Consider the following 20,120-nt stretch of genomic DNA (forward strand, 5'->3'; position numbering starts at 1 on the left):
TTCAACATTAAAAACAATGGGATTTACGACGGAGGATTAGGGCCATGTTAAAAAAAAATATATTTTTTTAATTTCAAGATTAAACTCGTAAATTTACGACTTTATTCTTGTAAATTTACAACTTTATTTTTGTAAATTTACGACTTTATTTTTGTAAATTTCAGGAGTTTAATATCGAAATTACAATTTTTTTTTTTTTTTAACATGGCCCTAATCCTCCGTCGTAGGGATTACCATTAGTTAGAAAAATGTTTTCTGTTACTGACTGATTTGAATATTCTTGGCCCTAGACTGAAGAGTTCTTGCACTCCAACACTTGTTTGAATCATATGTACGTACCATTAGCATAATCTACAGGGAAAACTTGGACATCGCAGAGAGTAAGAGTCTTCTCTGTTCCTGGAAGAAAAACTGTGACGTAGCGTCCCTCTGTAGAGCTACATGGGAAGTAGAAAGTGCGTCCTTTGGGAATGTGGGAGATGATTGCACACCTGAGTTTGAGAAAAGGATCAGAAAAGAAAACACAAAGTGAGGTAGGCAAAAGCTTTTCCTTGTCCCAATGGGGGATGTAATATAGAAGTCTGCGTCAAGCACCTGGATTTTTTGGCACCATTGTCCTCCAATGAGGTTCCGATCCAGATTTCAGCACCGTCTAGCCTGTTTTCAAATTCATTTCTGTTGGTTATCATCACAGCAGTAACTGTGTACACATTCTGCAGGTCCACCCTCCACCAGGGATTGGACTCTTGTTGGGTATGTGAGCAGGATCCTTTAGCAAAATTTGGGTCTCGGTTTCCATCAACAGCATTTCTGGCAGGACCACCAGGGTACGATGAAGACTGGTCTGCAGTTTGACTCAGAGCCACATTTTGCATAAGAACACCTAGTTGAGTAAACAAATATTCACCAGTCAAAAGAAACAACAAATAAATAAGCATAAATCAGCACAAAGCTTTCCAAAAATATACATAAAAGATACAGTAAACATAATCCTTGATGTCTATACAGTAGAGTGAAATGGATCAGTATTTTGAACATCAATGAAGTGAGTTTAAAAACAAAAAGTTTACCTGCCAGTGCTCCAGATGTCATCATGAGGGAAATGCCTGTAAGGCGATTCGACAACCGAGTTAGAGATTTAGACTTCGACAAGACCAACAAAAAGGATCACATCAGTCCAGTTCTGGAGGTCTTTACACCGGCTCCCAGTCTGTCAGAGAATCGACTTTAAAATCCTTCTGCTGGTTTATAATGTGATGAATGGTTTAGGGCCAAAAATACATCAGTGACCTTCTGATTAACTGTGAACCATCCAGACCGCTCGGGTCGTCTGGTACAGGTCTGCTCTCTGTCCCCAGAGTCAGAACCAAACACTGAGAAGAAGTGTTCAGCTTCTACGCTCCGTATATCTGGAAAAATCTCCCAGAAACCTGCAGGTCAGCTGAAACTCTCAGCTCCTTTGATTCAAGGTTGAAAACTCTTACTGCCTTTCATTAAATTTCAATTTAAACTCTGCACTGTAACTTTTACACTTGTTATATTTTTATTCTTATTTTATTTATTGCAATTAATTTTAGTTTAATGATTCAGATTTTATTTTAACATACAGTATTTCAGTGATTTTTACATTTTCTATTTTAATGTTTTTTTTCTTTCCTCTGTCATGATGCATTTTGACGTCTTGTGTGAAGCACTTTGAATTTCCTTGCTGTTGAAATGTGCTTTATCAATAAACCTGCCTTGCCTTAATGAAAAATAATAATTACGTGCATTGTTTAAATTAACACAAACTTACCAATAGTGGGCTTAGTTTAAAATACTCTGACTCACCATTTAGGATCCAGATGTACTGACTCCCATTCATAGCTTCGGAGGCCGGCAAAGAGTCAAGGTGAAAATAATTTTAATAAAAAGACGATCAAGAGGGATACACATCAGTCACTTTGTAGACGTTCCCTCTCCCTCTGTATTTCCAGTTTACCCGTGAGCATTACCAACTACCCTATTTAATGGATATTCCGTCTTGCTACACAAGAATATGAAAATTGGAAATCAAGGAAGTTTGCATGACAGGCAAAACGTCCAGATGGATAAACAGCCCATGCCTATTTAACCAACTTGGATTCTTAAGTATTCCTTGAAACAATGATTTCATCTCCAAACAAATTTGCTTAACATTTCCTTGACAATGAAATGTAAAACAAGCCTTCGTTTTTGGACTTCTTGTCATGGTTAAGCGCCATTTTGTACATTTTGCGATATTCCCCCAATGGAAATTAATTTGAGAGTTAAATAAAACAAAACAAAAAAAATGAATAATGCTAAAAGTTCAGATTAAACAAATGACGATTCAGACATTTTGACATTACATATTTATTTCAAAATTATTACAAAATAAAACTCAACTGTAATATAATGCAAAGTCAGTTTCACCAATATTAGCATTCTAAATGAGCGACAACTCATTTGCAGTATATTTTCTTCATATTTACACACACAATCAAACATCAGCCAGTGATGACTTCATTATCACCATTGTTCAAGCATACACATTCAAATCTCAAAAATAAAATAACAATATTATATTAGTCATAATAACAAAATCAACATATTTCAGAAGTGCTGTTTGTTCTTTTACCGTAATCAGTGAAAGAGGAACAACATTCATACTTTTCTTGTCTTTTACAGCATGTGTCACAAAAACACAAATCGATGAGCATGGGATGAAGCAAAAATAACTCTGGTCCTTAATAAGGGAACACCTACCTGCTGTTGAATTTGACCGAATAAAGTGTCACTGGCATCACAGGAACTAGATTGATACAGAGGTCACACCAACTCATGAGGTTCTTTCTCAACCGTAGTGATGTGGGAAACAAAAATAACCAGACCCTGGTCCCCAAATTTGTATTTGCTGACCTCTGCTGGTGAAAACAAGGTATTGGTTCATTTGATTTCCATTTTTTTTTCAGGGTTGATAAGCATTCATGGTTGTTTTTACAAGATTCTAACCGTTCAAAGATTAAGGCCCTGTGTCCACCTATGATTTTTTTTCGGAGCGTCAGCGTCCCCAAACTATTTCCAAAGAAGAGAGAGAGTTTTTCAAAACAAACAGCTGCCTGGATAAAGGATAACGCTTTTTTCAAACATTTTACTCTGCATTAAATAACTCATTGGACATAAATCCAGCAGTCCTATAGTTACAAAAAAAAAACAATCTATAAGTCTTAGAACCTGCTTTAGAGCCCTTAAAAGATGTGAAAGCGAGAAAAAAAAACGGAAAAAAAAGAGGAGTGATACATACAGTATATACGTCATGCCACCTTTTGCATAAGTCAGTGCCCCAGGGTAAAAAGTCTGAACACCCTCCTTAACATGGATAACTTCCTGGTGAATAGTTGTTTACAGATGGAAATGGAAAAAGATTGTATCATAAATAACATGCTAGAAGCTACATTTCTGAGCTCAGGGATGTCATCACCCATTTTTCTCTGATTCGTCTCTTCATTCAGGGAGAGCATGTCTCCTCTTGACTCGATGGTGTTGCAGCTGATAAAGCCGGACCTGCTGGACCAGGAAGTAAAGAATCCCCTCAGTGCCACCTCCAGCACCCCGGCCCTCCATCGACCACAACTCCAGGTACACTCTTTACATGTCGCTTTTATTGTTACATTCTTTGGCTTCAGCGTTCAAATTTTAAAACTTAACTTGTTGATGTAAAAGGTTTGAAAAAGTAAGCGTTTCCCGTTCACTTCCTGTTGCATATATCACAACTTGGATGAAATTGGGGGAATATCGCCAAATATACAAAATATTACATTGATTTTTCAAAGTTCTGTGCAATGTTGCTCGTCACACAAACATGGATATATTTGTTGCTGCAGTAGTAGCAAAACTGTGGACATGTTGTATTTTCTCATTTCTTGTGAGTTCATACTACACTGCATAGTAAATTGATTGATGTTCTTTTAGTAACTGAACAGGTGGAGATGGGCTACGTTATTATAATATTCATTTATTTATGTTTTTTTTTTTTAACGCCGAAATTATTTTAAACATTGACAAATAATTTTACAGAAGACAAATAATCAGAAAAAAACATGTGCTTAAAGTGACTAATGGAGGGGATGGCCTTTACCCTATTATTGGTGAAAAATACTGGGGTTAGTGTTGCTTTTTGTTCTTGAGTTTCAGCCCCTTTATGCCTCTATTTGTTTCTTTATATGACAATATTGTGGCATCATGTAAACTCTTGGACGTATTCAACATTGTTTGTATGGCCCTTACCCATGATTTGCATTGAGTAAACTTTAAGAAGTCAAAAAACGAAGGCTTGTTTTACATTTCATTGTCAAGGAAATGTTAAGGCATGGGCTGTTTATCCATCTGGACGTTTTGCCTGTCATGCAAACTTCCTTGATTTCCAATTTGCATATTCTTGTGTAGCAAGACGGAATATCCATTAAATAGGGTAGTTGGTAATGCTCACGGGTAAACTGGAAATACAGAGGGAGAGGGGACGTCTACAAAGTGACTGATGTGTATCCCTCTTGATCGTCTTTTTATTAAAATTATTTTCACCTTGACTCTTTGCCGGCCTCCAAAGCTATGAATGGGAGTCAGTACATCTGGATCCTAAATGGTGAGTCAGAGTATTTTAAACTAAGCCCACTATTGGTAAGTTTGTGTTAATTTAAACGATGCACTTAATTATTATTTTTCATTAAGGCAAGGCAGGTTTATTGATAAAGCACATTTCAACAGCAAGGAAATTCAAAGTGCTTCACACAAGACGTCAAAATGCATCATGACAGAGGAAAGAAAAAAAAACCATCAAAATAGAAATGTAAAAATCACTAAAATACTGTGTTGGGGTTGTATCAAGTCAACTTTGGTTATATTCTTTAATAATTATTTCTAATTATTAATAATATAAATAAAATATCATTAAACTATGTTTAATCTCGTTTTGGGGCACCACCCTGTACTCAGGGAAATATAACCAAAATATCACCCCCATGTGGTGATTCCAACCTGTGAAGGTGTGAAAGGGTGTCACAGCTGTCAGGGAACTGGGGCGTTTCCCCAAGGAGCGGGGCTCCACAGTCAAAATCAGGGAAAACTAGACTTATTTCCTCAGTCCTTGAGTTGTCCTCGGTTCTTTACTGAGCTTTTTCAGCAGGGTTGTTTGATCTCTTGAGGGGCTTGGTCCAGGATCGGAGTCATATCCTGACGATATGTCTTGCTCCATGCTTACCTGTACTCCCTGAATTAATTCAAACACGTCCAACACTTTCTGCTTGGCAGTTTGTAAGTGCTGACTAACAAATTTGTTTCCTTTCTGCAAGGATCGGACCTTTGGTGGGAGTGTCCCCATGAAAGCACGGACACTCCTAGCCGTAGTCTTCCAGATCCGTTTCAGTTTTTCCTGTGAGGACGCATGAGGCAGGTCAAGGAGACAATGGTCGACTTCTCTAAGGTAGTCGTTAATACTTGAATCTGGGCTATCTGGGTCACAACGCTTCAGATCTTTGGCCTGAGGTTCTATCTGCCTGGTTCGCAGACCCTGACCCGAAGGCTGGCGAGGGCCATCCGAGTCGTCTGACGAATCGTAAGCCCTGTGGTTGTCACGGTAGTACGTTTGCAACCGTGGCGGGGTTTGTGTTCGGCTCAGACGTGGCCGTCTATCATGGGACAGGTAATATTCGGTGCTCGATTGGACCCGTGCCTCCTCCCTGTCTCTAGGGGTTGTGAAGTCCCTCTTCCTGCGGGGTGAGGGTTCTCTTGGCTCAAAGCGTATTGCAGAACGTGGGGGCCATGGGGCATTTCCCCATGACGGTGCTTCATGGTCTGGGGAGGCGTGGCGTCCTTCATCTTTACTCACCCAGCTCTTTACCGGGTAGTCTGAGGACGTGTGCGCTTTTGTGCCTGGGTCGACCCGGCGGTATCTTCCCCTCTCCTCCAGATCCTTCAACATGTCTGTCTCCCTCCTCCATGGGCTTGGCTCAGTCTCCCATCCTTCGTCTGAGGTTTCCTCAGCTGACATGGGGGCTGCAGTACTTATCTGCCTATCCTGAAATCTGGGTACCGTGTCACTTCGTTTCTTCTGTTCGGCCAGTTTGCTGCTTTCATACAGTGTTTTATTCTCCTCCTGCAAGGCCATGCAATTTTCCTGCAAGGTCTTTAGTTTATCCTGCATTCTTTCAAAGTCGTCCCGCAGGATCTGTCCTTCTTCTTGTACCCGGGCTAGCTGTTCCCGGTGTATCTCATTCTGCACATTTGATTTGCGCTGATAAAGGAGGAGAATTTCGCCTAGAACATCTGAAATTGTGCGTGTTGGTTTCCCAGTTGGTTAATTTGCATATTCAACCAAGCCCTTTAGTTTCTCTTCACATGTGCTGAGGGTGTAGGAGTTCAGACTGTCAAGCTGCTCTATAGGGAGGTGGATAAGGTTAGCAACTACGTGTTGAAGGGGTGGATCGTCTGATTCACAGTGAACCTTGGCCCATGGTTGATGTATGTCTTCTGCATACATTCTGTCTTTATTAGGGGTGATCCTGGCTCGGTGGTTGACACGATCAACTAGCTCCTCTAACTTCTTATCACTAATGCTAATTGAATAGCTATATAGGTTGGCAATCTCCTCTAAGGAGAGGTGCGTCAGACCGGCAACAGTTTCTTGCAGTGCTGCGTTGTCTGAGCCAAAAGGAGTCTCAGCTCCCGGCTCACCTAGGGTCTTGGTACACATTTTACGTGATGAAATGGAACCACAGTGGCCTACTGTTAAGAAAGCCGCTAAGCTAAACAAAGCTAGATCAACACCAGAGCAAATCTTATCTAGGTTTCCCAACTGATCACTGCAGTCTATTCTGGAAGCTAGGAGAGGGGATTCACACCTCAAGTCCTCAAAGGAAGGGAGGAACTCACACCTCTCAGACAGCTGGCTATGTGACAATGATGAGGTTACACTCTCATCTGGCCAAATGGCTCTCAAACAACAAGGAGCACCACAATCCTTTAGTAGAATACTTCAGGATCAAAATCTGGATTAATGCAACAAATCAAGTTCATTGAGAACGTCACACTAGCTGCATCATTATGTCCAATTGTTGTATGGACACAAAGGGGACAACAGTTATTGCTTTAACCGTTAACCAACAACATACAACACAACTAAGCCACAGCTTGATGTCTGCTTTGCTTAAACAACAAAAATGTAAAGAAAATATAATTTTCTTCAGAAAGATCCCTTTTAGGATTTAAGTTCGGATTACTGTGCATTTACAGTGCAATAAAGCTGGTTTATTGAAGGCCTCACACGGGGCACCATTTGCTGGGGTTGTATCAAGTCAACTTTGGTTATATTCTTTAATAATTATTTCTAATTATTAATAATATAAATAAAATATCATTAAACTATGTTTAATCTCGTTTTGGGGCACCACCCTGTACTCAGGGAAATATAACAAAAATATCACTCAAATTAGTTATTTAATTACTAATATTATTAATAATTAATAACTATATTTAATAAATTGAAGGCGTGAAATCCGTACACAAAGCCATCGCACCCAGCTTATATCACAATGCAAATACACCAGTAATCACAAACAACTGCTCTCTTAAATTATAATCGAATTTATTTAAACAAAGCAACATCAATCCAAAATCAATTAACTTAATCAAACAAATAACTATTATAAACTAATCTAAGCAACAAACATTATCAAGCAAGGCTTGTGGAAGGGGTGTGAATGCGTGTGTGTGTGTGTGTGTGTGAGAGAGAGAGAGAGAGGGGGGAAGAAGAAAAGGGGGAGATGACTTTGTACCCACGTGGTCGCTCACGATGGCGCACCTAACAAAGACCTAATGTGGCCTTAATGTCTGAAAGGGACCGAGTTCGGCCCTACACGATCTGTGTCTCTGAGGCGTCTGGATGGCCTCGAGTGTATGGATCTCTCTATTTGTGTGTGTGCGTGTGTGTGTGTGTGTGTGTGTGTGTATGGCCTATGTGCGTAATGGCGCGGTGGTGGAGTTAGTCTCCAGATGTACGTCTACCCGAGAATATGTGTGTGTTAGAAAAACGGACGAAAATGGGAGAAAATGGGAGGAAAAGAGGATAAAAGAGGAGCGTAGAGGAGGAGAGAAATGTGTGCCTGAAGAGGCCGGATCACGGTCTGACTCCCGCGCCACAACTCGGAGTAATTCCCTTCATTCACAGAAACAAACCAATGGCCGAATTCAAGTTAATACGGCTTACACTGGCCTTTCTGATCGGAAGAATAATACCCGGTTATAACGCTGTTACGCTGAACACATACAGGACGCAGCGGTCCGAAACAACAACAAGAGTTTTAAACAGGTAAAACTCAGGACGCAGCGGTCCAACAAAGATAAAAATTACAGTTTCTGCGTCAATCAAACAATTGTTAAAAACACTCTCTAAAGCTAATTCTGCCCAGACCTAATTAAGCCTCACTTGTGAATCGCTTTGCCTGCGATTGGTGAAGGAAAAAGGAGTCCGGCGATAAAACAGATCTTCTGTCCGTCCTGGTGTAGAGGCGTCTGATGGCGGCGAGGGTCCCTTACGGCAAGAGCGGCTTTGTTGGTTCTCCGTCGAGGGGAAAGATGTCCGTTGATGTCCTTTCGTTGCAGGACGGAATAAGACCGTTATCTTTCTGATAATCTGTTATAGCCTAACGCTCTCCGAGAAACTGAGATGCGTTCACTGGACAATCCGAGCTCGGAATTTGGAACACTGCCGGCCGCGGATTACCTGCGCGCCAAAACTTAAAACAAAGGAAGATTGTTGCAGGAAACAGGAGGTGAGCTTTGGTCTCCGAGCACTTCAAGTCAGCGCGTAGTAAGAGGTAGAACGAGGGGAGTCTCGGAGTTTTGTCACCTGGCCAACTTCCTGTGGGGTCTCCCTCAGGTTCCGGTCCCCCCTTTACGTCACACGTAGGTGTGAAGTACCGCAGGGGATTCTGGGATAAAGAGTCATTTTAGGCCTCTTTGTGATCTCATTAAATAACTCAAAGGCCCAAGTCCATGGTTTGACTGTCCTAAGCCTGCGTGGCCCAACAACTGTATGTTAAAATAAAATCTGAATCATTAAACTAAAATTAATTGCAATAATAAAATAAGAATAAAAATATAACAAGTGTAAAAGTTACAGTGCAGAGTTTAAATTGAAATTGAATGAAAGGCAGTAAGAGTTTTCAACCTTGAATCAAAGGAGCTGAGAGTTTCAGCTGACATGCAGGTTTCTGGGAGTTTTTTCCAGATATACGGAGCGTAGAAGCTGAACACTTCTTCTCAGTGTTTGGTTCTGACACTGGGGACAGAGAGCAGACCTGTACCAGACGACCCGAGCGGTCTGGATGGTTCACAGTTAATCAGAAGGTCACTGATGTATTTTTGGCCCTAAACCATTCATCACATTATAAACCAGCAGACGGATTTTAAAGTCGATTCTCTGACAGACTGGGAGCCGGTGTAAAGACCTCCAGAACTGGACTGATGTGATCCTTTTTGTTGGTCTTGTCGAAGTCTAAATCTCTAACTCGGTTGTCGAATCGCCTTACAGGCATTTGCCTCATGATGACATCTGGAGCACTGGCAGGTAAACTTTTTGTTTTTAAACTCACTTCATTGATGTTCAAAATACTGATCCATTTCACTCTACTGTATAGACATCAAGGATTATGTTTACTGTATCTTTTATGTATATTTTTGGAAAGCTTTGTGCTGATTTATGCTTATTTATTTGTTGTTTCTTTTGACTGGTGAATATTTGTTTACTCAACTAGGTGTTCTTGTGCAAAATATGGCTCTGAGTCAAACTGCAGACCAGTCTTCATCGTACCCTGGTGGTCCTGCCAGAAATGCTGTTGATGGAAACCGAGACCCAAATTTTGCGAAAGGATCCTGCTCACATACCCAACGAGAGTCCAATCCCTGGTGGAGGGTGGACCTGCAGAATGTGTACACAGTTACTGCTGTGATGATAACCAACAGAAATAAATTTGAAAACAGGCTAGACGGTGCTGAAATCTGGATCGGAACCTCATTGGAGGACAATGGTGCCAAAAAATCCAGGTGCTTGACGCAGACTTCTATATTACATCCCCCATTGGGACAAGGAAAAGCTTTTGCCTACCTCACTTTGTGTTTTCTTTTCTGATCCTTTTCTCAAACTCAGTTGTGCAATCATCTCTCACATTCCCAAAGGACGCACTTTCTACTTCCCATGTAGCTCTACAGAGGGACGCTACGTCACAGTTTTTCTTCCAGGAACAGAGAAGATTCTTACTCTCTGCAAGGTCGAAGTTTTCCCTTTAGATTATGCTAATGGCACATACATATGATTCAAATAGGTTTTGGAGTGCAAGAACTCTTCAGTCTAGGGCCAAGAATATTAAAATCAGGGGGCGCTTGTGGGGCAGTGGTTGGTGCGCGCGTCCCATGTATGGAGGCTGCGGTCCTCTGGGGGGGGGGGGGGGGGGGGCCCTGGTTGGAATCCCACCTGTGGCTCCTTTCCCGCATGTAATACCCCACTCTCTCTCTCCCCGATTTCCAGCTCTATCCAGCTCTATCCAGAAATTATAATTTTTTTAAATTTACGAGAATAAAGTCATAAATTTACAAGTTCTTCTTGAAAAAAATCTTGAAATTAAAAAAATATGTATTTTTTAACATGGCCCTAATCCTCCGTCGTAAATCCCATTGTTTTTAAGGTTGAATAAATTTGAGAGTTGTTATTTACCCGAGTTGACAAAAATCAACCTGTATGGGCCTAGTGTTTTTGGTTCACATTTTTTCAGTCTTGAGACTTCTGCTTTTGGGACAATGAGACCTTTGACAGGAGCCAGGAGGCACTCTGCCTTACAAATTGCGCATCATCAGTCCCATTCTCTTGAACTTTGAATCTCAGTGACGCCTTGGTGACATTTCATCAAATTTGGTCAATTTGTGGACTTCAACTCAAAGTTTGAGTCTGATAAGACTGAATTTGTGAATACGTCTGAGATCAATGTCACTGTGAACTCTCACAAAACATTTTTGTCAGCAACACAATCATTTATTAGCATTTTATTTTGTTTGTTCTTTTTAAAGTTTTTTAAGTCCACCTCCATCCAAGGCCATCGATGGGCGACGCAATCCCATCTTCTATGACAGGTTTTGTACCCACACTAAAAAAGAGACAAACCCATGGTGGAGGTTGGACCTGCGAGAAACACACGCAGTCACATCTGTCAAAGTAACCAATAGAAGAGACTGCTGCGCTCAGAGGCTGGATGGAGCCGAGATCCGAATCGGGAACTCAGCAGAGAACAATGGAAATGACAACCCCAAGTAAAGACCATAATAAGCGATTATGTTAAACATTCTTCAGTGCTCATGGGAAAAGTTAAGACAGGAATGAACTCCCTCAAGGGGAGTTGTAATGTTGTCAACCTTGCGAAATTCAACCAATCCCTGCACACTTTACATGACTTTGAAGTCTTAACCAAACGCCAGGATTCATCTGCAAACTAGCAGAATAAACCATGTGCGGTCATGTTTGACTTTGTTGATGTTTTCATCCATTTCACTTTGTTACATCGAGGAAAAGGGTTTACTGTATCTTTAATTCATATTTTTGGAAAGCTTGATGCTACTTATTTATTCATTCATTTTGCTGTTATGCAGTTAGCCAGGCCATATCATATGGAACATGATAGCAATCTAGCATAACTATTGCTATGGCTAGGGTGATGGTCGAAACCTCCATATCAGGATACTTTAATTGAACCGTACCCACATGTATCGACCTACACTGGTCACACAAGGTGCCCTCCTGAGCAGCCCGTTTAAATTTGTCGTCACCGGCATTTGCCGCACTGAAGAAGGTTGCAACAGTGCTACTTTCTGTACCAAGCGTTTGTGTTGTTCTTCATCTCATATAGCTTTGAATGACAGCATATTCATCATGGGATTTTGAAAATGGACACTTGCAGTGTGTACAAAATGCAGCATATTCATTGGCTGGTACTTTTCCAAGATGAGCTGTAACTCTCCTGGAGTTCCTTTGAGCCATTCATGACTCTGATGTTGTGTTTGACTGAGAATCCTGTAAGTTGACCAAAACCTACTGACTTTTGACTCCTTTCCACTGTCAGGTGTGCTTCCATCTCCCACATCGGGGCGGGTAAAACGGTCACATTTTACTGTGAGGGAGGCAGCGTGATGGGTCGCTTTGTAAACGTGATTATCCCTGGACCGATGAAGATTCTCACTCTGTGTGAAGTGGAAGTGTATGCTTCTTTGGCAGGTATGTTGCTTCCCCTTTTTGTCCATAATATAAAAAAAAGACCTGATTATTTAAAGATTCAATATGTAGATTCCTCTCAATCAATACAACAATAACAAACAATGACTTCGAGGCTAGTTGGGGATCATTGGAGTTCTCTCTCGTTACCTTCTGATTGTGAAAGCAATTAACTGAGACTAAGCTAGCACAGCAGTGAATAAACACACACATAGGTGAACATGGCGGTTCAGCATATTATTTTTTGTATATGGCATATAGCCAATTAATTGTTTTGGGGTGGCCAATCAAATTTCTAGGGGGGGCCCATGCCATCTCTTTGGACACGCCCCTGGCAAAGAGACAAGATGTGTTTTATCCAAAAGGGTCGGCCAGATACACAAATTAAAGGTTATTTTCAATGGCTCCAGGGTTCGTTACATCAGACAAAATGTTAGTGTAAAAGCATTTCAGGGACATTTTGGATCCAATCCCGAATTTTGGTTGTCAGTTGTCAGCATTTCATCATTGACTAAAACTTCCAGAGGAAATTAATCATCAAAACAAGCTTGTTTTAAAATGTATTTCAAGTATGTATTTGGCCAGCAGACACCGCTCCTCCTCCTCCTGCGACTGAGAGCATGCTGTTGAACGGCAGGAATGTGACGGTGGTGGGTGAGCGGCTTTGCTGGTCCGATGCTCTCCTCTACTGCAGACGTCATCACTGGGACCTGCTGAGCATTCTGAGCCGAGAGGAGCAGAGCGAGGTGGAGCAGCTTCTGAGCCGAGGTTCTTTCCTGCTCACAGATCATGTCTGGCTGGGGTTGCGCAGGTACGGCAGTCCATGATGACAGTTTAGGGGAAACAGTTGGTGCTCTTGTTCCGGGCGGCTGTATAAAATGTGGCCCTTGGATTTTCATCTTCAAAATTTGTGTGTTTAAATCTCATAATTTAAAATGTTTTTAAAGTATTACCATCTGCATAGGTCCCTTTTTTAAATATTTGTTCATTTATAGTACTCTGATATAATGTAAAGGTCACATATTGTGACTTCATGACATCACAAAGGGCAGTAACCCCTCCCCCAGGTGGGTGACACACCCACAGCTAGGTGTTTGTTCTGCCCTCTGAGTCCGCCTTCTCACCGTAAACAACTGGGCATGGAGCAGGAGAGGCCAAGACAATCGAGCCCTTACAGAGAGGGGGCGTGGTCAAACACTGTTTTATTTATTTCTTTCAAAATAGGGACAGTGCACATTAATGAACATTAACATGTAAATACTGTATACCAGATTGTAGCCATGGACTTAATTCCACCTGTAGTCCCTTGGCAGGTTGGTGGTACTGGTGGTAGGCTTTGTGATTTGTTTCAAAACAAACCTGGATAAAGTGCTCATTTGCATTTAAAGCTACAGACACTGAAACAACCTGTTCTGAGAAACTTCACAGGCATGTTTTTTGAGACCTCTGAGACTTATTTAAACTGGTCGGAAAAGGAGGAGAATATGTGACCTTTAAGTTTGCAACAACACAGTCTATTATTCTAAGTGAGGAAACGTTTGGTGGTTAAAAGAGATAGGAATCAGCCACACTCAAAAACCAACTCACAGAATTCAACTATACACTCCACAATTCTCATCAACATTTTGATGCTGGTGAGTCGATGCCACAGCAGAACCAGGCAGGTAAATGGAGGACATCAATTTTAATATAATTTACAGTGGGTACGGAAAGTATTCAGACCCCTTTACATTTTTCACTCTTTGTTTCATTGCAGCCATTTGCTAAAATCAAAAAAGTTCATTTTATTCTCATTAATGTACACTCAGCACCCCATCTTGACAGAAAAAAAACAGAAATGTAGAAATTTTTGCAAATTTATTAAAAAAGAAAAACTGAAATATCACATGGTCATAAGTATTCAGACCCTTTGCTCAGTATTGAGTAGAAGCATCCTTTTGAGCTAGTACAGCCATGAGTCTTCTTGGGAATGATGCAACAAGTTTTTCACACCTGGATTTGGGGATCATCTGCCATTCTTCCTTGCAGATCCTCTCCAGTTCTGTCAGGTTGGATGATGAACGTTGGTGGACAGCCATTTTCAGGTCTCTCCAGAGATGCTCAATTGGGTTTAGGTCAGGGCTCTGGCTGGGCCAGTCAAGAATGGTCACAGAGTTGTTCCGAAGCCACTCCTTTGTTATTTTAGCTGTGTGCTTAGGGTCATTGTCTTGTTGGAAGGTAAACCTTCGGCCCAGTCTGAGGTCCTGAGCACTCTGGAAGAGGTTTTCTTCCAGGATATCTCTGTACTTGGCCGCATTCATCTTTCCTTCAATTGCAACCAGTCGTCCTGTCCCTGCAGCTGAAAAACACCCCCATAGCATGATGCTGCCACCACCATGTTTCACTGTTGGGATTGTATTGGGCAGGTGATGAGCAGTGCCTGGTTTTCTCCACACATACCGCTTAGAATTAAAGCCAAAAAGTTCAATCTTGGTCTCATCAGACCAGAGAATCTTCTTTCTCATAGTCTGGGAGTCCTTCATGTGTTTTTTGGCAAACTCTATGCAGGCTTTCATATGTCTTGCACTGAGGAGAGGCTTCCGTCGGGCCACTCTGCCATAAAGCCCCGACTGGTGGAGGGCTGCAGTGATTGTTGACTTTGTGGAACTTTCTCCCATCTCCCTACTGCATCTCTGGAGCTCAGCCACAGTGATCTTTGGGTTTTTCTTTACCTCTCTCACCAAGGCTCTTCTCCCACGATTGCTCAGTTTGGCTGGACGGCCAGGTCTAGGAAGAGTTCTGGTCGTCCCAAACTTCTTCCATTTAAGGATTATGGAGGCCACTGTGCTCTTAGGAACCTTCAGTGTTGCAGAAATTATTTTGTAACCTTGGCCAGATCTGTGCCTTGCCACAATTCTGTCTCTGAGCTCCTTGGGCAGTTCCTTCGACCTCATGATTCTCATTTGCTCTGACATGCACTGTGAGCTGTAAGGTCTTATATAGACAGGTGTGTGCCTTTCCTAATCAAGTCCAATCAGTTTAATTAAACACAGCTGGACTCCAATGAAGGAGCAGAACCATCTCAAGGAGGATCAGAAGAAATGGACAGCATGTGAGTTAAATATGAGTGTCACAGCAAAGGATCTGAATACTTATGACCATGTGATATTTCAGTTTTTCTTTTTTAATAAATTTGCTAAAATTTCTACATTTCTGTTTTTTTTCTGTCAAGATGGGGTGCTGAGTGTACATTAATGAGAAATAAAATGAACTTTTTTGATTTTAGCAAATGGCTGCAATGAAACAAAGAGTGAAAAATGTAAAGGGGTCTGAATACTTTCCGTACCCACTGTACATCCTGATGAAGACTCAAATGGCAGATTCCTGCTCTCTCCCTCAACCAAATCAGAGGGCTTGTATTCTGTTTACGCAAAAGACACAGGTCTTCAAGTCAAATGTTGTGTGTCCTTTGTTTTTGTGCCCTATTTGCATGGACATGCTTCGATGCATTGAAAACAGCTCTCAGTGAAGCCACACCCTAAAAAAATTAAAAATAAATAAATAACCTTAGAAACAAACTGAAATCTATTTGTCGCTAACTGAAAATTACAAGCCACAGTTTTCCTTTTCTTTTTCTTTTTTTCAGCACATTTGCTTGTTAGACCTTCTGAAATGCTAGGATGTGTTGGAGACCGAACAAAGCATAAGGGACCTTAACATGCCAGCACCTTTAATGTGTAAACCTGTTCATTTGATTGGGCAGACAGATAATGGGGGACAGCTGGTTCTGGATGTCCGGTGAAGCCATGGATTTTACCAAATGGCAGGACGATTCTGCCCCCCAACGTGTGAGTCACGCCTGCGGAGCTGTAGCCAGAGGAGAGAGCTTCCTGTGGAAAGACAGGCCGTGTGAGGAGCACCTCAACTTTATCTGCCATTCAGGTGAGGGTATCACCTCACACCTTAAATATCCGCACATTCTGTATTCCAACAGAATATATAAAACTTTCCTGTTTTTGTGCCTCAGGTGGCGAGGATGGAGCACATAGAGTGTATTTCTACAGCAGCCGCCAAGACCCACATACCTAGTACTTTAGGGTTCTATTAGAGCCTACAGCGCAGTAACAGGCTTAAACTAATTATAGGAGATATCTTCTCACATTCAGCATATTGAGGAAATACATTTTAAATGTTTGTAATCAAGTCAAGACTTCACCTGTCAAATAAGGAGGATAGTATAAAAAATAAGAATAAAATGCTAAATATCAGAGAAGAATTGATCCCAAATGATTTGAGCCTGAACCTAGAAACAAAACTGAACCTTCAACTTTTTCTCAACATTTTAACTTTTTATAATTTGTTATAAAAAGAAAATCTTCTCCCTTCTATATTTTTTAATTACCCCCTGGACAAATAGAGGTTTTTTTTAATTGAATTGAATTTATTTCCCTCATGTCCAATACTTCTTGGACAGTTTGTTTTTAAGTCAAAGAAAGCCTCTTAAACTCCCTACACCACTTGTATCACACCCACCTGTCAATCATGTCAGCTACGCGTCTAACTATGGATAACACATATCGTTTTCAAGATCAAAATGGAGCAGTTTATTTTTTTTTTAATAACCCCTTGTACTGTGTGTGCCAGTAATGACAATCACAAATCAGATCTGTTTTTTATTTTTATTTATTTATTTATTTTCTGCATTAAAAATTGCTTTTTTTTCCTGTTGTGTGTGTGTGACTTCCGGTGTTCCTGGAGTCAGCCTGAAGCGGACACTTGAGGAGCCACTTCAGCGTTGGCTTTATTTTTTTTTTTTTTTTTTTTTTACTGTTTCTGCATTTTTCATGTGTTGGACCAAATATAATATCACTGTTAACATTGATTCCATTTAAACTGAGTTCAAATCCTATTTGAAAATCATTGTAAACTCATTATTTATACTCACTACAATATTTATTATATATATATCTACAAAGGTGTGAAATTTGACATCATAATTATCCCATGCTAAGTTTAACTTTCACTTCAGCTGGTGTATAATGTGTGAGATGTCTCGTAGTTTAGAAATTCAGACTTGATTTAAGGATATCAATATTCATCACATCACTATAGTTCATTTTGCTTTGAAATAAATAGACGATGTAACAGTTCTGTACATGTATCCTGTTGTTAGCCTTTAGAATAAATCTATTTATACATAAAGTGCTTGTGGGTCTTAAGATGTTAAAATATGCAAGAAGTGTCTTGTGTGTCTTGCCGTGTAAGTGAAGTTGAACCTCTCTGTTATTTCACCTGCAGTCACTAGTGGAGCAGAAGAGGGATCAAATAAAGAATTTCTCAGCCTCAGGAGTGTCTGTGATTCTGATTTACCTGCTCATGCCTTCTCTTTCCAGCAGGATTGAGTGAGACAGAGATGCAGGACACACCCAGAGACAGGGCTGGACGGGGATTTACCTCGTTCTTCTTGTCATACATGTACTGGTTCTTTATGATGTGTGTGGGTGTGTCTGTGTTTGTGTGTGCACTTTTTACAGCATTGTCCCAAGAGAAGAAGAGATTGGGGTTTTTTTGGAAACATAATTTAAAATCTCAAAATTTCAAAATTTCCAGAGGCGCTGCTTGTCAACCGGCATGGCGGGCAACTGCTTGGGGCCCCAGACCAGTATAGGGGGGCCCCTGAGGGCTAACAAACTTTAAACCAAAGCAGTGGCAACAAAATGTTCAAATTTTGCAATGACAGTAGGAGACCTCCTTCAGGGGCCCCATCTGACAGCACTCACTCTCGTTGCCCTGCTGAGCGTTGTATTATTGCGGTGAAAAGCAAAGTTTGTCAATGAAAGTTAAAAAAAATGGAGGGGGAAACTAATTAATGAATTCTCAAATATGGTATGACCAATTACGACAGAGCGGATCGGCCGACCAATCAGAGCAGACTTGGCCCACGTGGGGTCTTGCAGTGTGGGCACAACAGAGCGTCAGAGCGGAGAGGGTGCACAGGAACAGTACATGAAAACAAACACGCTTTTTGAACATTAGCGATTGTGAACGTACTTTAGTAGGCACATAAATTAAATATATGAACCCATAAAAGGGCATAAAATGACCTCTTTAAGAGTCCAATGGACGCTTACTTTTTCAAACCTTTTACATCAACAAGTTAAGATAACTATGTTTTAAAATTTGAATGCTGAAGCCAAAGGATGCAACAATAAAAGCAACATGTAAAGAGTGTACCTGGAGTTGTGAGGAGACATGCTCTCCCTGAATGAAGAGACGAATCAGAGAAAAATGGGTGATGACATCCCTGAGCTCAGAAATGTAGCTTCTAGCATGATATTTATGATACAATCTGTTTCCATTTCCATCTGTAAACAAGTATCCACCAGGAAGTTATCCATGTTAAGGAGGGTGTTCAGACTTTTTACCCTGGGGCACTGACTTATGCAAAAGGTGGCATGACGTATATACTGTATGTATCACTCCTCTTTTTTTTATAAACGACAACAAAATGATAAACACAGAAAGTCTGAGAACAAAATTGGGTTACTTCTTATTGGAATTAAATCAAAACAGTTTCATTTCCATCCATTGTAGCGATATTTATGTATAATTTAATACTTTTTTGCTCAGAGAACTGATAACTATAGATGAAGCACATTTTTCCATTTTTGCAGTACTACATGATAACCACAGGGGGGCGCTGTTTGACTAAGGTAGATGATGTTCAAACAGACTTCATTCCCTCAGTCAGTGCAGTGGTCTTTGAACAAACCATAGAGTTTATATTTAGGAGCGGTAAAGCAACCAGTGTGGTACCATTAAGGGCCAGTGAAGCAGTAGAAGAAGAAGTAGTGAGTAATGGCAACCGAAGGCAAAAAATGTGACTTTATTTTAGACCTAAGGAAACGTGTGCTTCACCATGATATAAACAGCTGCTGGATGGCATGATCACAAAGCTTCCATGGCTTTGTTTTATTTGTCCTTTACTGTCAAAAAGGCCTCTAATTCACAGAGAGTTGGTAAGTTTCATGAACATTTGGTGGTGACTTAAAACACTGATTTAAAGGGCAATGTCACTTAATAATTGACATGGAATTGAACACTAATCATATAATCTCAATATAACTTCTAGTTATGATGCTACATCGTTTCATTTGTCCACTCAAACACTTCAAAGCCTTTAAACAATATACTGTATGACCTGTTATAAGTCAGACTTTCAGGATCAATCCAAAAGGAATAAAAAAATGTTAAAATGTGGCTCAGTTGGTAGAGTCGTTGTCGTCTCTCAACTGGAAGGTTGGGGGTTCGATCCCCAGCACGTTCAGCAACATGTCCTATGTGTCCTTGTGAAGCCACGCCCACTCGCGGAGAGACGTTCCCTTCTAAACTGTCAAAAATGTAAATGGGTTGCTCCTGCTGCTTCGTCTGTGGCGTATGAATGGGATTAGTTATTTCTGATGGTCACTTAACACAGCAGCCTCTACCATCAGTGTGTGACTGTGTCAGAAGCACTTTGAGTAGTCAGAAGACTAGAAAAGTGTTGTACACACTCAAGTCCATTTATCATACATGAACAAATCAAGCCTGGTTAATATAGATCAGTATAAAGTTCAAGAGGAACTCAATGCTCAGTTCATGCCGATTGGTGAAACTTACTCAGTGAGTGAACACGTGGAAGAGATTTTTTATACAAGTGGGGGGAGCTGTCTAAACTGCTAGAAAATAATAATAATAACCTTTATTTATAATAAGTTAAAGTGCTGTACGAGTACAGCAAAAATAAAACAAAAATAAAACATAATTAAGGGCAGGACATAAAATCATATTA

General features: G+C 40.7%; 3 protein-coding genes across 3 annotated transcripts; 2 read left to right on the forward strand and 1 right to left on the reverse strand.

Annotated features, from left to right (window-relative positions):
- Nucleotides 1-227: 227 nt before the first annotated feature.
- LOC132958216 (fucolectin-like) lies at nt 228-1,990 on the reverse strand. Its single transcript, XM_061030917.1, has 4 exons — nt 1,831-1,990; nt 1,071-1,106; nt 595-883; nt 228-491 (listed from the first exon to the last, which is right to left on the reverse strand). The coding sequence occupies exons 1-4, from the start codon at nt 1,862-1,864 to the stop codon at nt 326-328; spliced, it is 525 nt and encodes a 174-aa protein (XP_060886900.1). The 5' UTR covers nt 1,865-1,990; the 3' UTR covers nt 228-325.
- A 1,547-nt stretch (nt 1,991-3,537) lies between these two features.
- LOC132958941 (uncharacterized) lies at nt 3,538-11,359 on the forward strand. Its single transcript, XM_061032019.1, has 5 exons — nt 3,538-3,639; nt 5,578-5,698; nt 9,810-10,098; nt 10,202-10,346; nt 11,141-11,359. The coding sequence occupies exons 1-5, from the start codon at nt 3,538-3,540 to the stop codon at nt 11,357-11,359; spliced, it is 876 nt and encodes a 291-aa protein (XP_060888002.1).
- A 1,493-nt stretch (nt 11,360-12,852) lies between these two features.
- On the forward strand, nt 12,853-16,789 carry LOC132958806 (lithostathine-1-beta-like). Its single transcript, XM_061031853.1, has 3 exons — nt 12,853-13,121; nt 16,053-16,231; nt 16,317-16,789. The coding sequence occupies exons 1-3, from the start codon at nt 12,931-12,933 to the stop codon at nt 16,376-16,378; spliced, it is 432 nt and encodes a 143-aa protein (XP_060887836.1). The 5' UTR covers nt 12,853-12,930; the 3' UTR covers nt 16,379-16,789.
- The last annotated feature ends 3,331 nt before the right edge of the window (nt 16,790-20,120 follow it).

This window comes from Labrus mixtus, chromosome 23 (assembly GCF_963584025.1).
Source record: "Labrus mixtus chromosome 23, fLabMix1.1, whole genome shotgun sequence".
Classification (NCBI taxonomy): domain Eukaryota; kingdom Metazoa; phylum Chordata; class Actinopteri; order Labriformes; family Labridae; genus Labrus; species Labrus mixtus.

What these genes read in the sequence shown, in the direction of transcription:
- LOC132958806 (XM_061031853.1), top strand. Translation starts at nt 12,931, where the DNA reads ATGCTGTTGAACGGCAGGAATGTGACGGTGGTGGGTGAGCGGCTTTGC. An exon ending in GTCTGGCTGGGGTTGCGCAG is followed by an intron (nt 13,122 to 16,052) that starts GTACGGCAGTCC and finishes TTGATTGGGCAG; the next exon opens with ACAGATAATGGGGGACAGCT. An exon ending in CAACTTTATCTGCCATTCAG is followed by an intron (nt 16,232 to 16,316) that starts GTGAGGGTATCA and finishes TTTGTGCCTCAG; the next exon opens with GTGGCGAGGATGGAGCACAT.
- LOC132958941 (XM_061032019.1), top strand. Translation starts at nt 3,538, where the DNA reads ATGGTGTTGCAGCTGATAAAGCCGGACCTGCTGGACCAGGAAGTAAAG. An exon ending in TCCATCGACCACAACTCCAG is followed by an intron (nt 3,640 to 5,577) that starts GTACACTCTTTA and finishes CCTGACCCGAAG; the next exon opens with GCTGGCGAGGGCCATCCGAG. An exon ending in AAGTTTTCCCTTTAGATTAT is followed by an intron (nt 10,347 to 11,140) that starts GCTAATGGCACA and finishes CCTCCATCCAAG; the next exon opens with GCCATCGATGGGCGACGCAA.
- LOC132958216 (XM_061030917.1), bottom strand. Translation starts at nt 1,864, where the DNA reads ATGAATGGGAGTCAGTACATCTGGATCCTAAATG. An exon ending in GTACATCTGGATCCTAAATG is followed by an intron (nt 1,107 to 1,830) that starts GTGAGTCAGAGT and finishes ATCGCCTTACAG; the next exon opens with GCATTTCCCTCATGATGACA. An exon ending in AATGGTGCCAAAAAATCCAG is followed by an intron (nt 492 to 594) that starts GTGCTTGACGCA and finishes TCTCAAACTCAG; the next exon opens with GTGTGCAATCATCTCCCACA.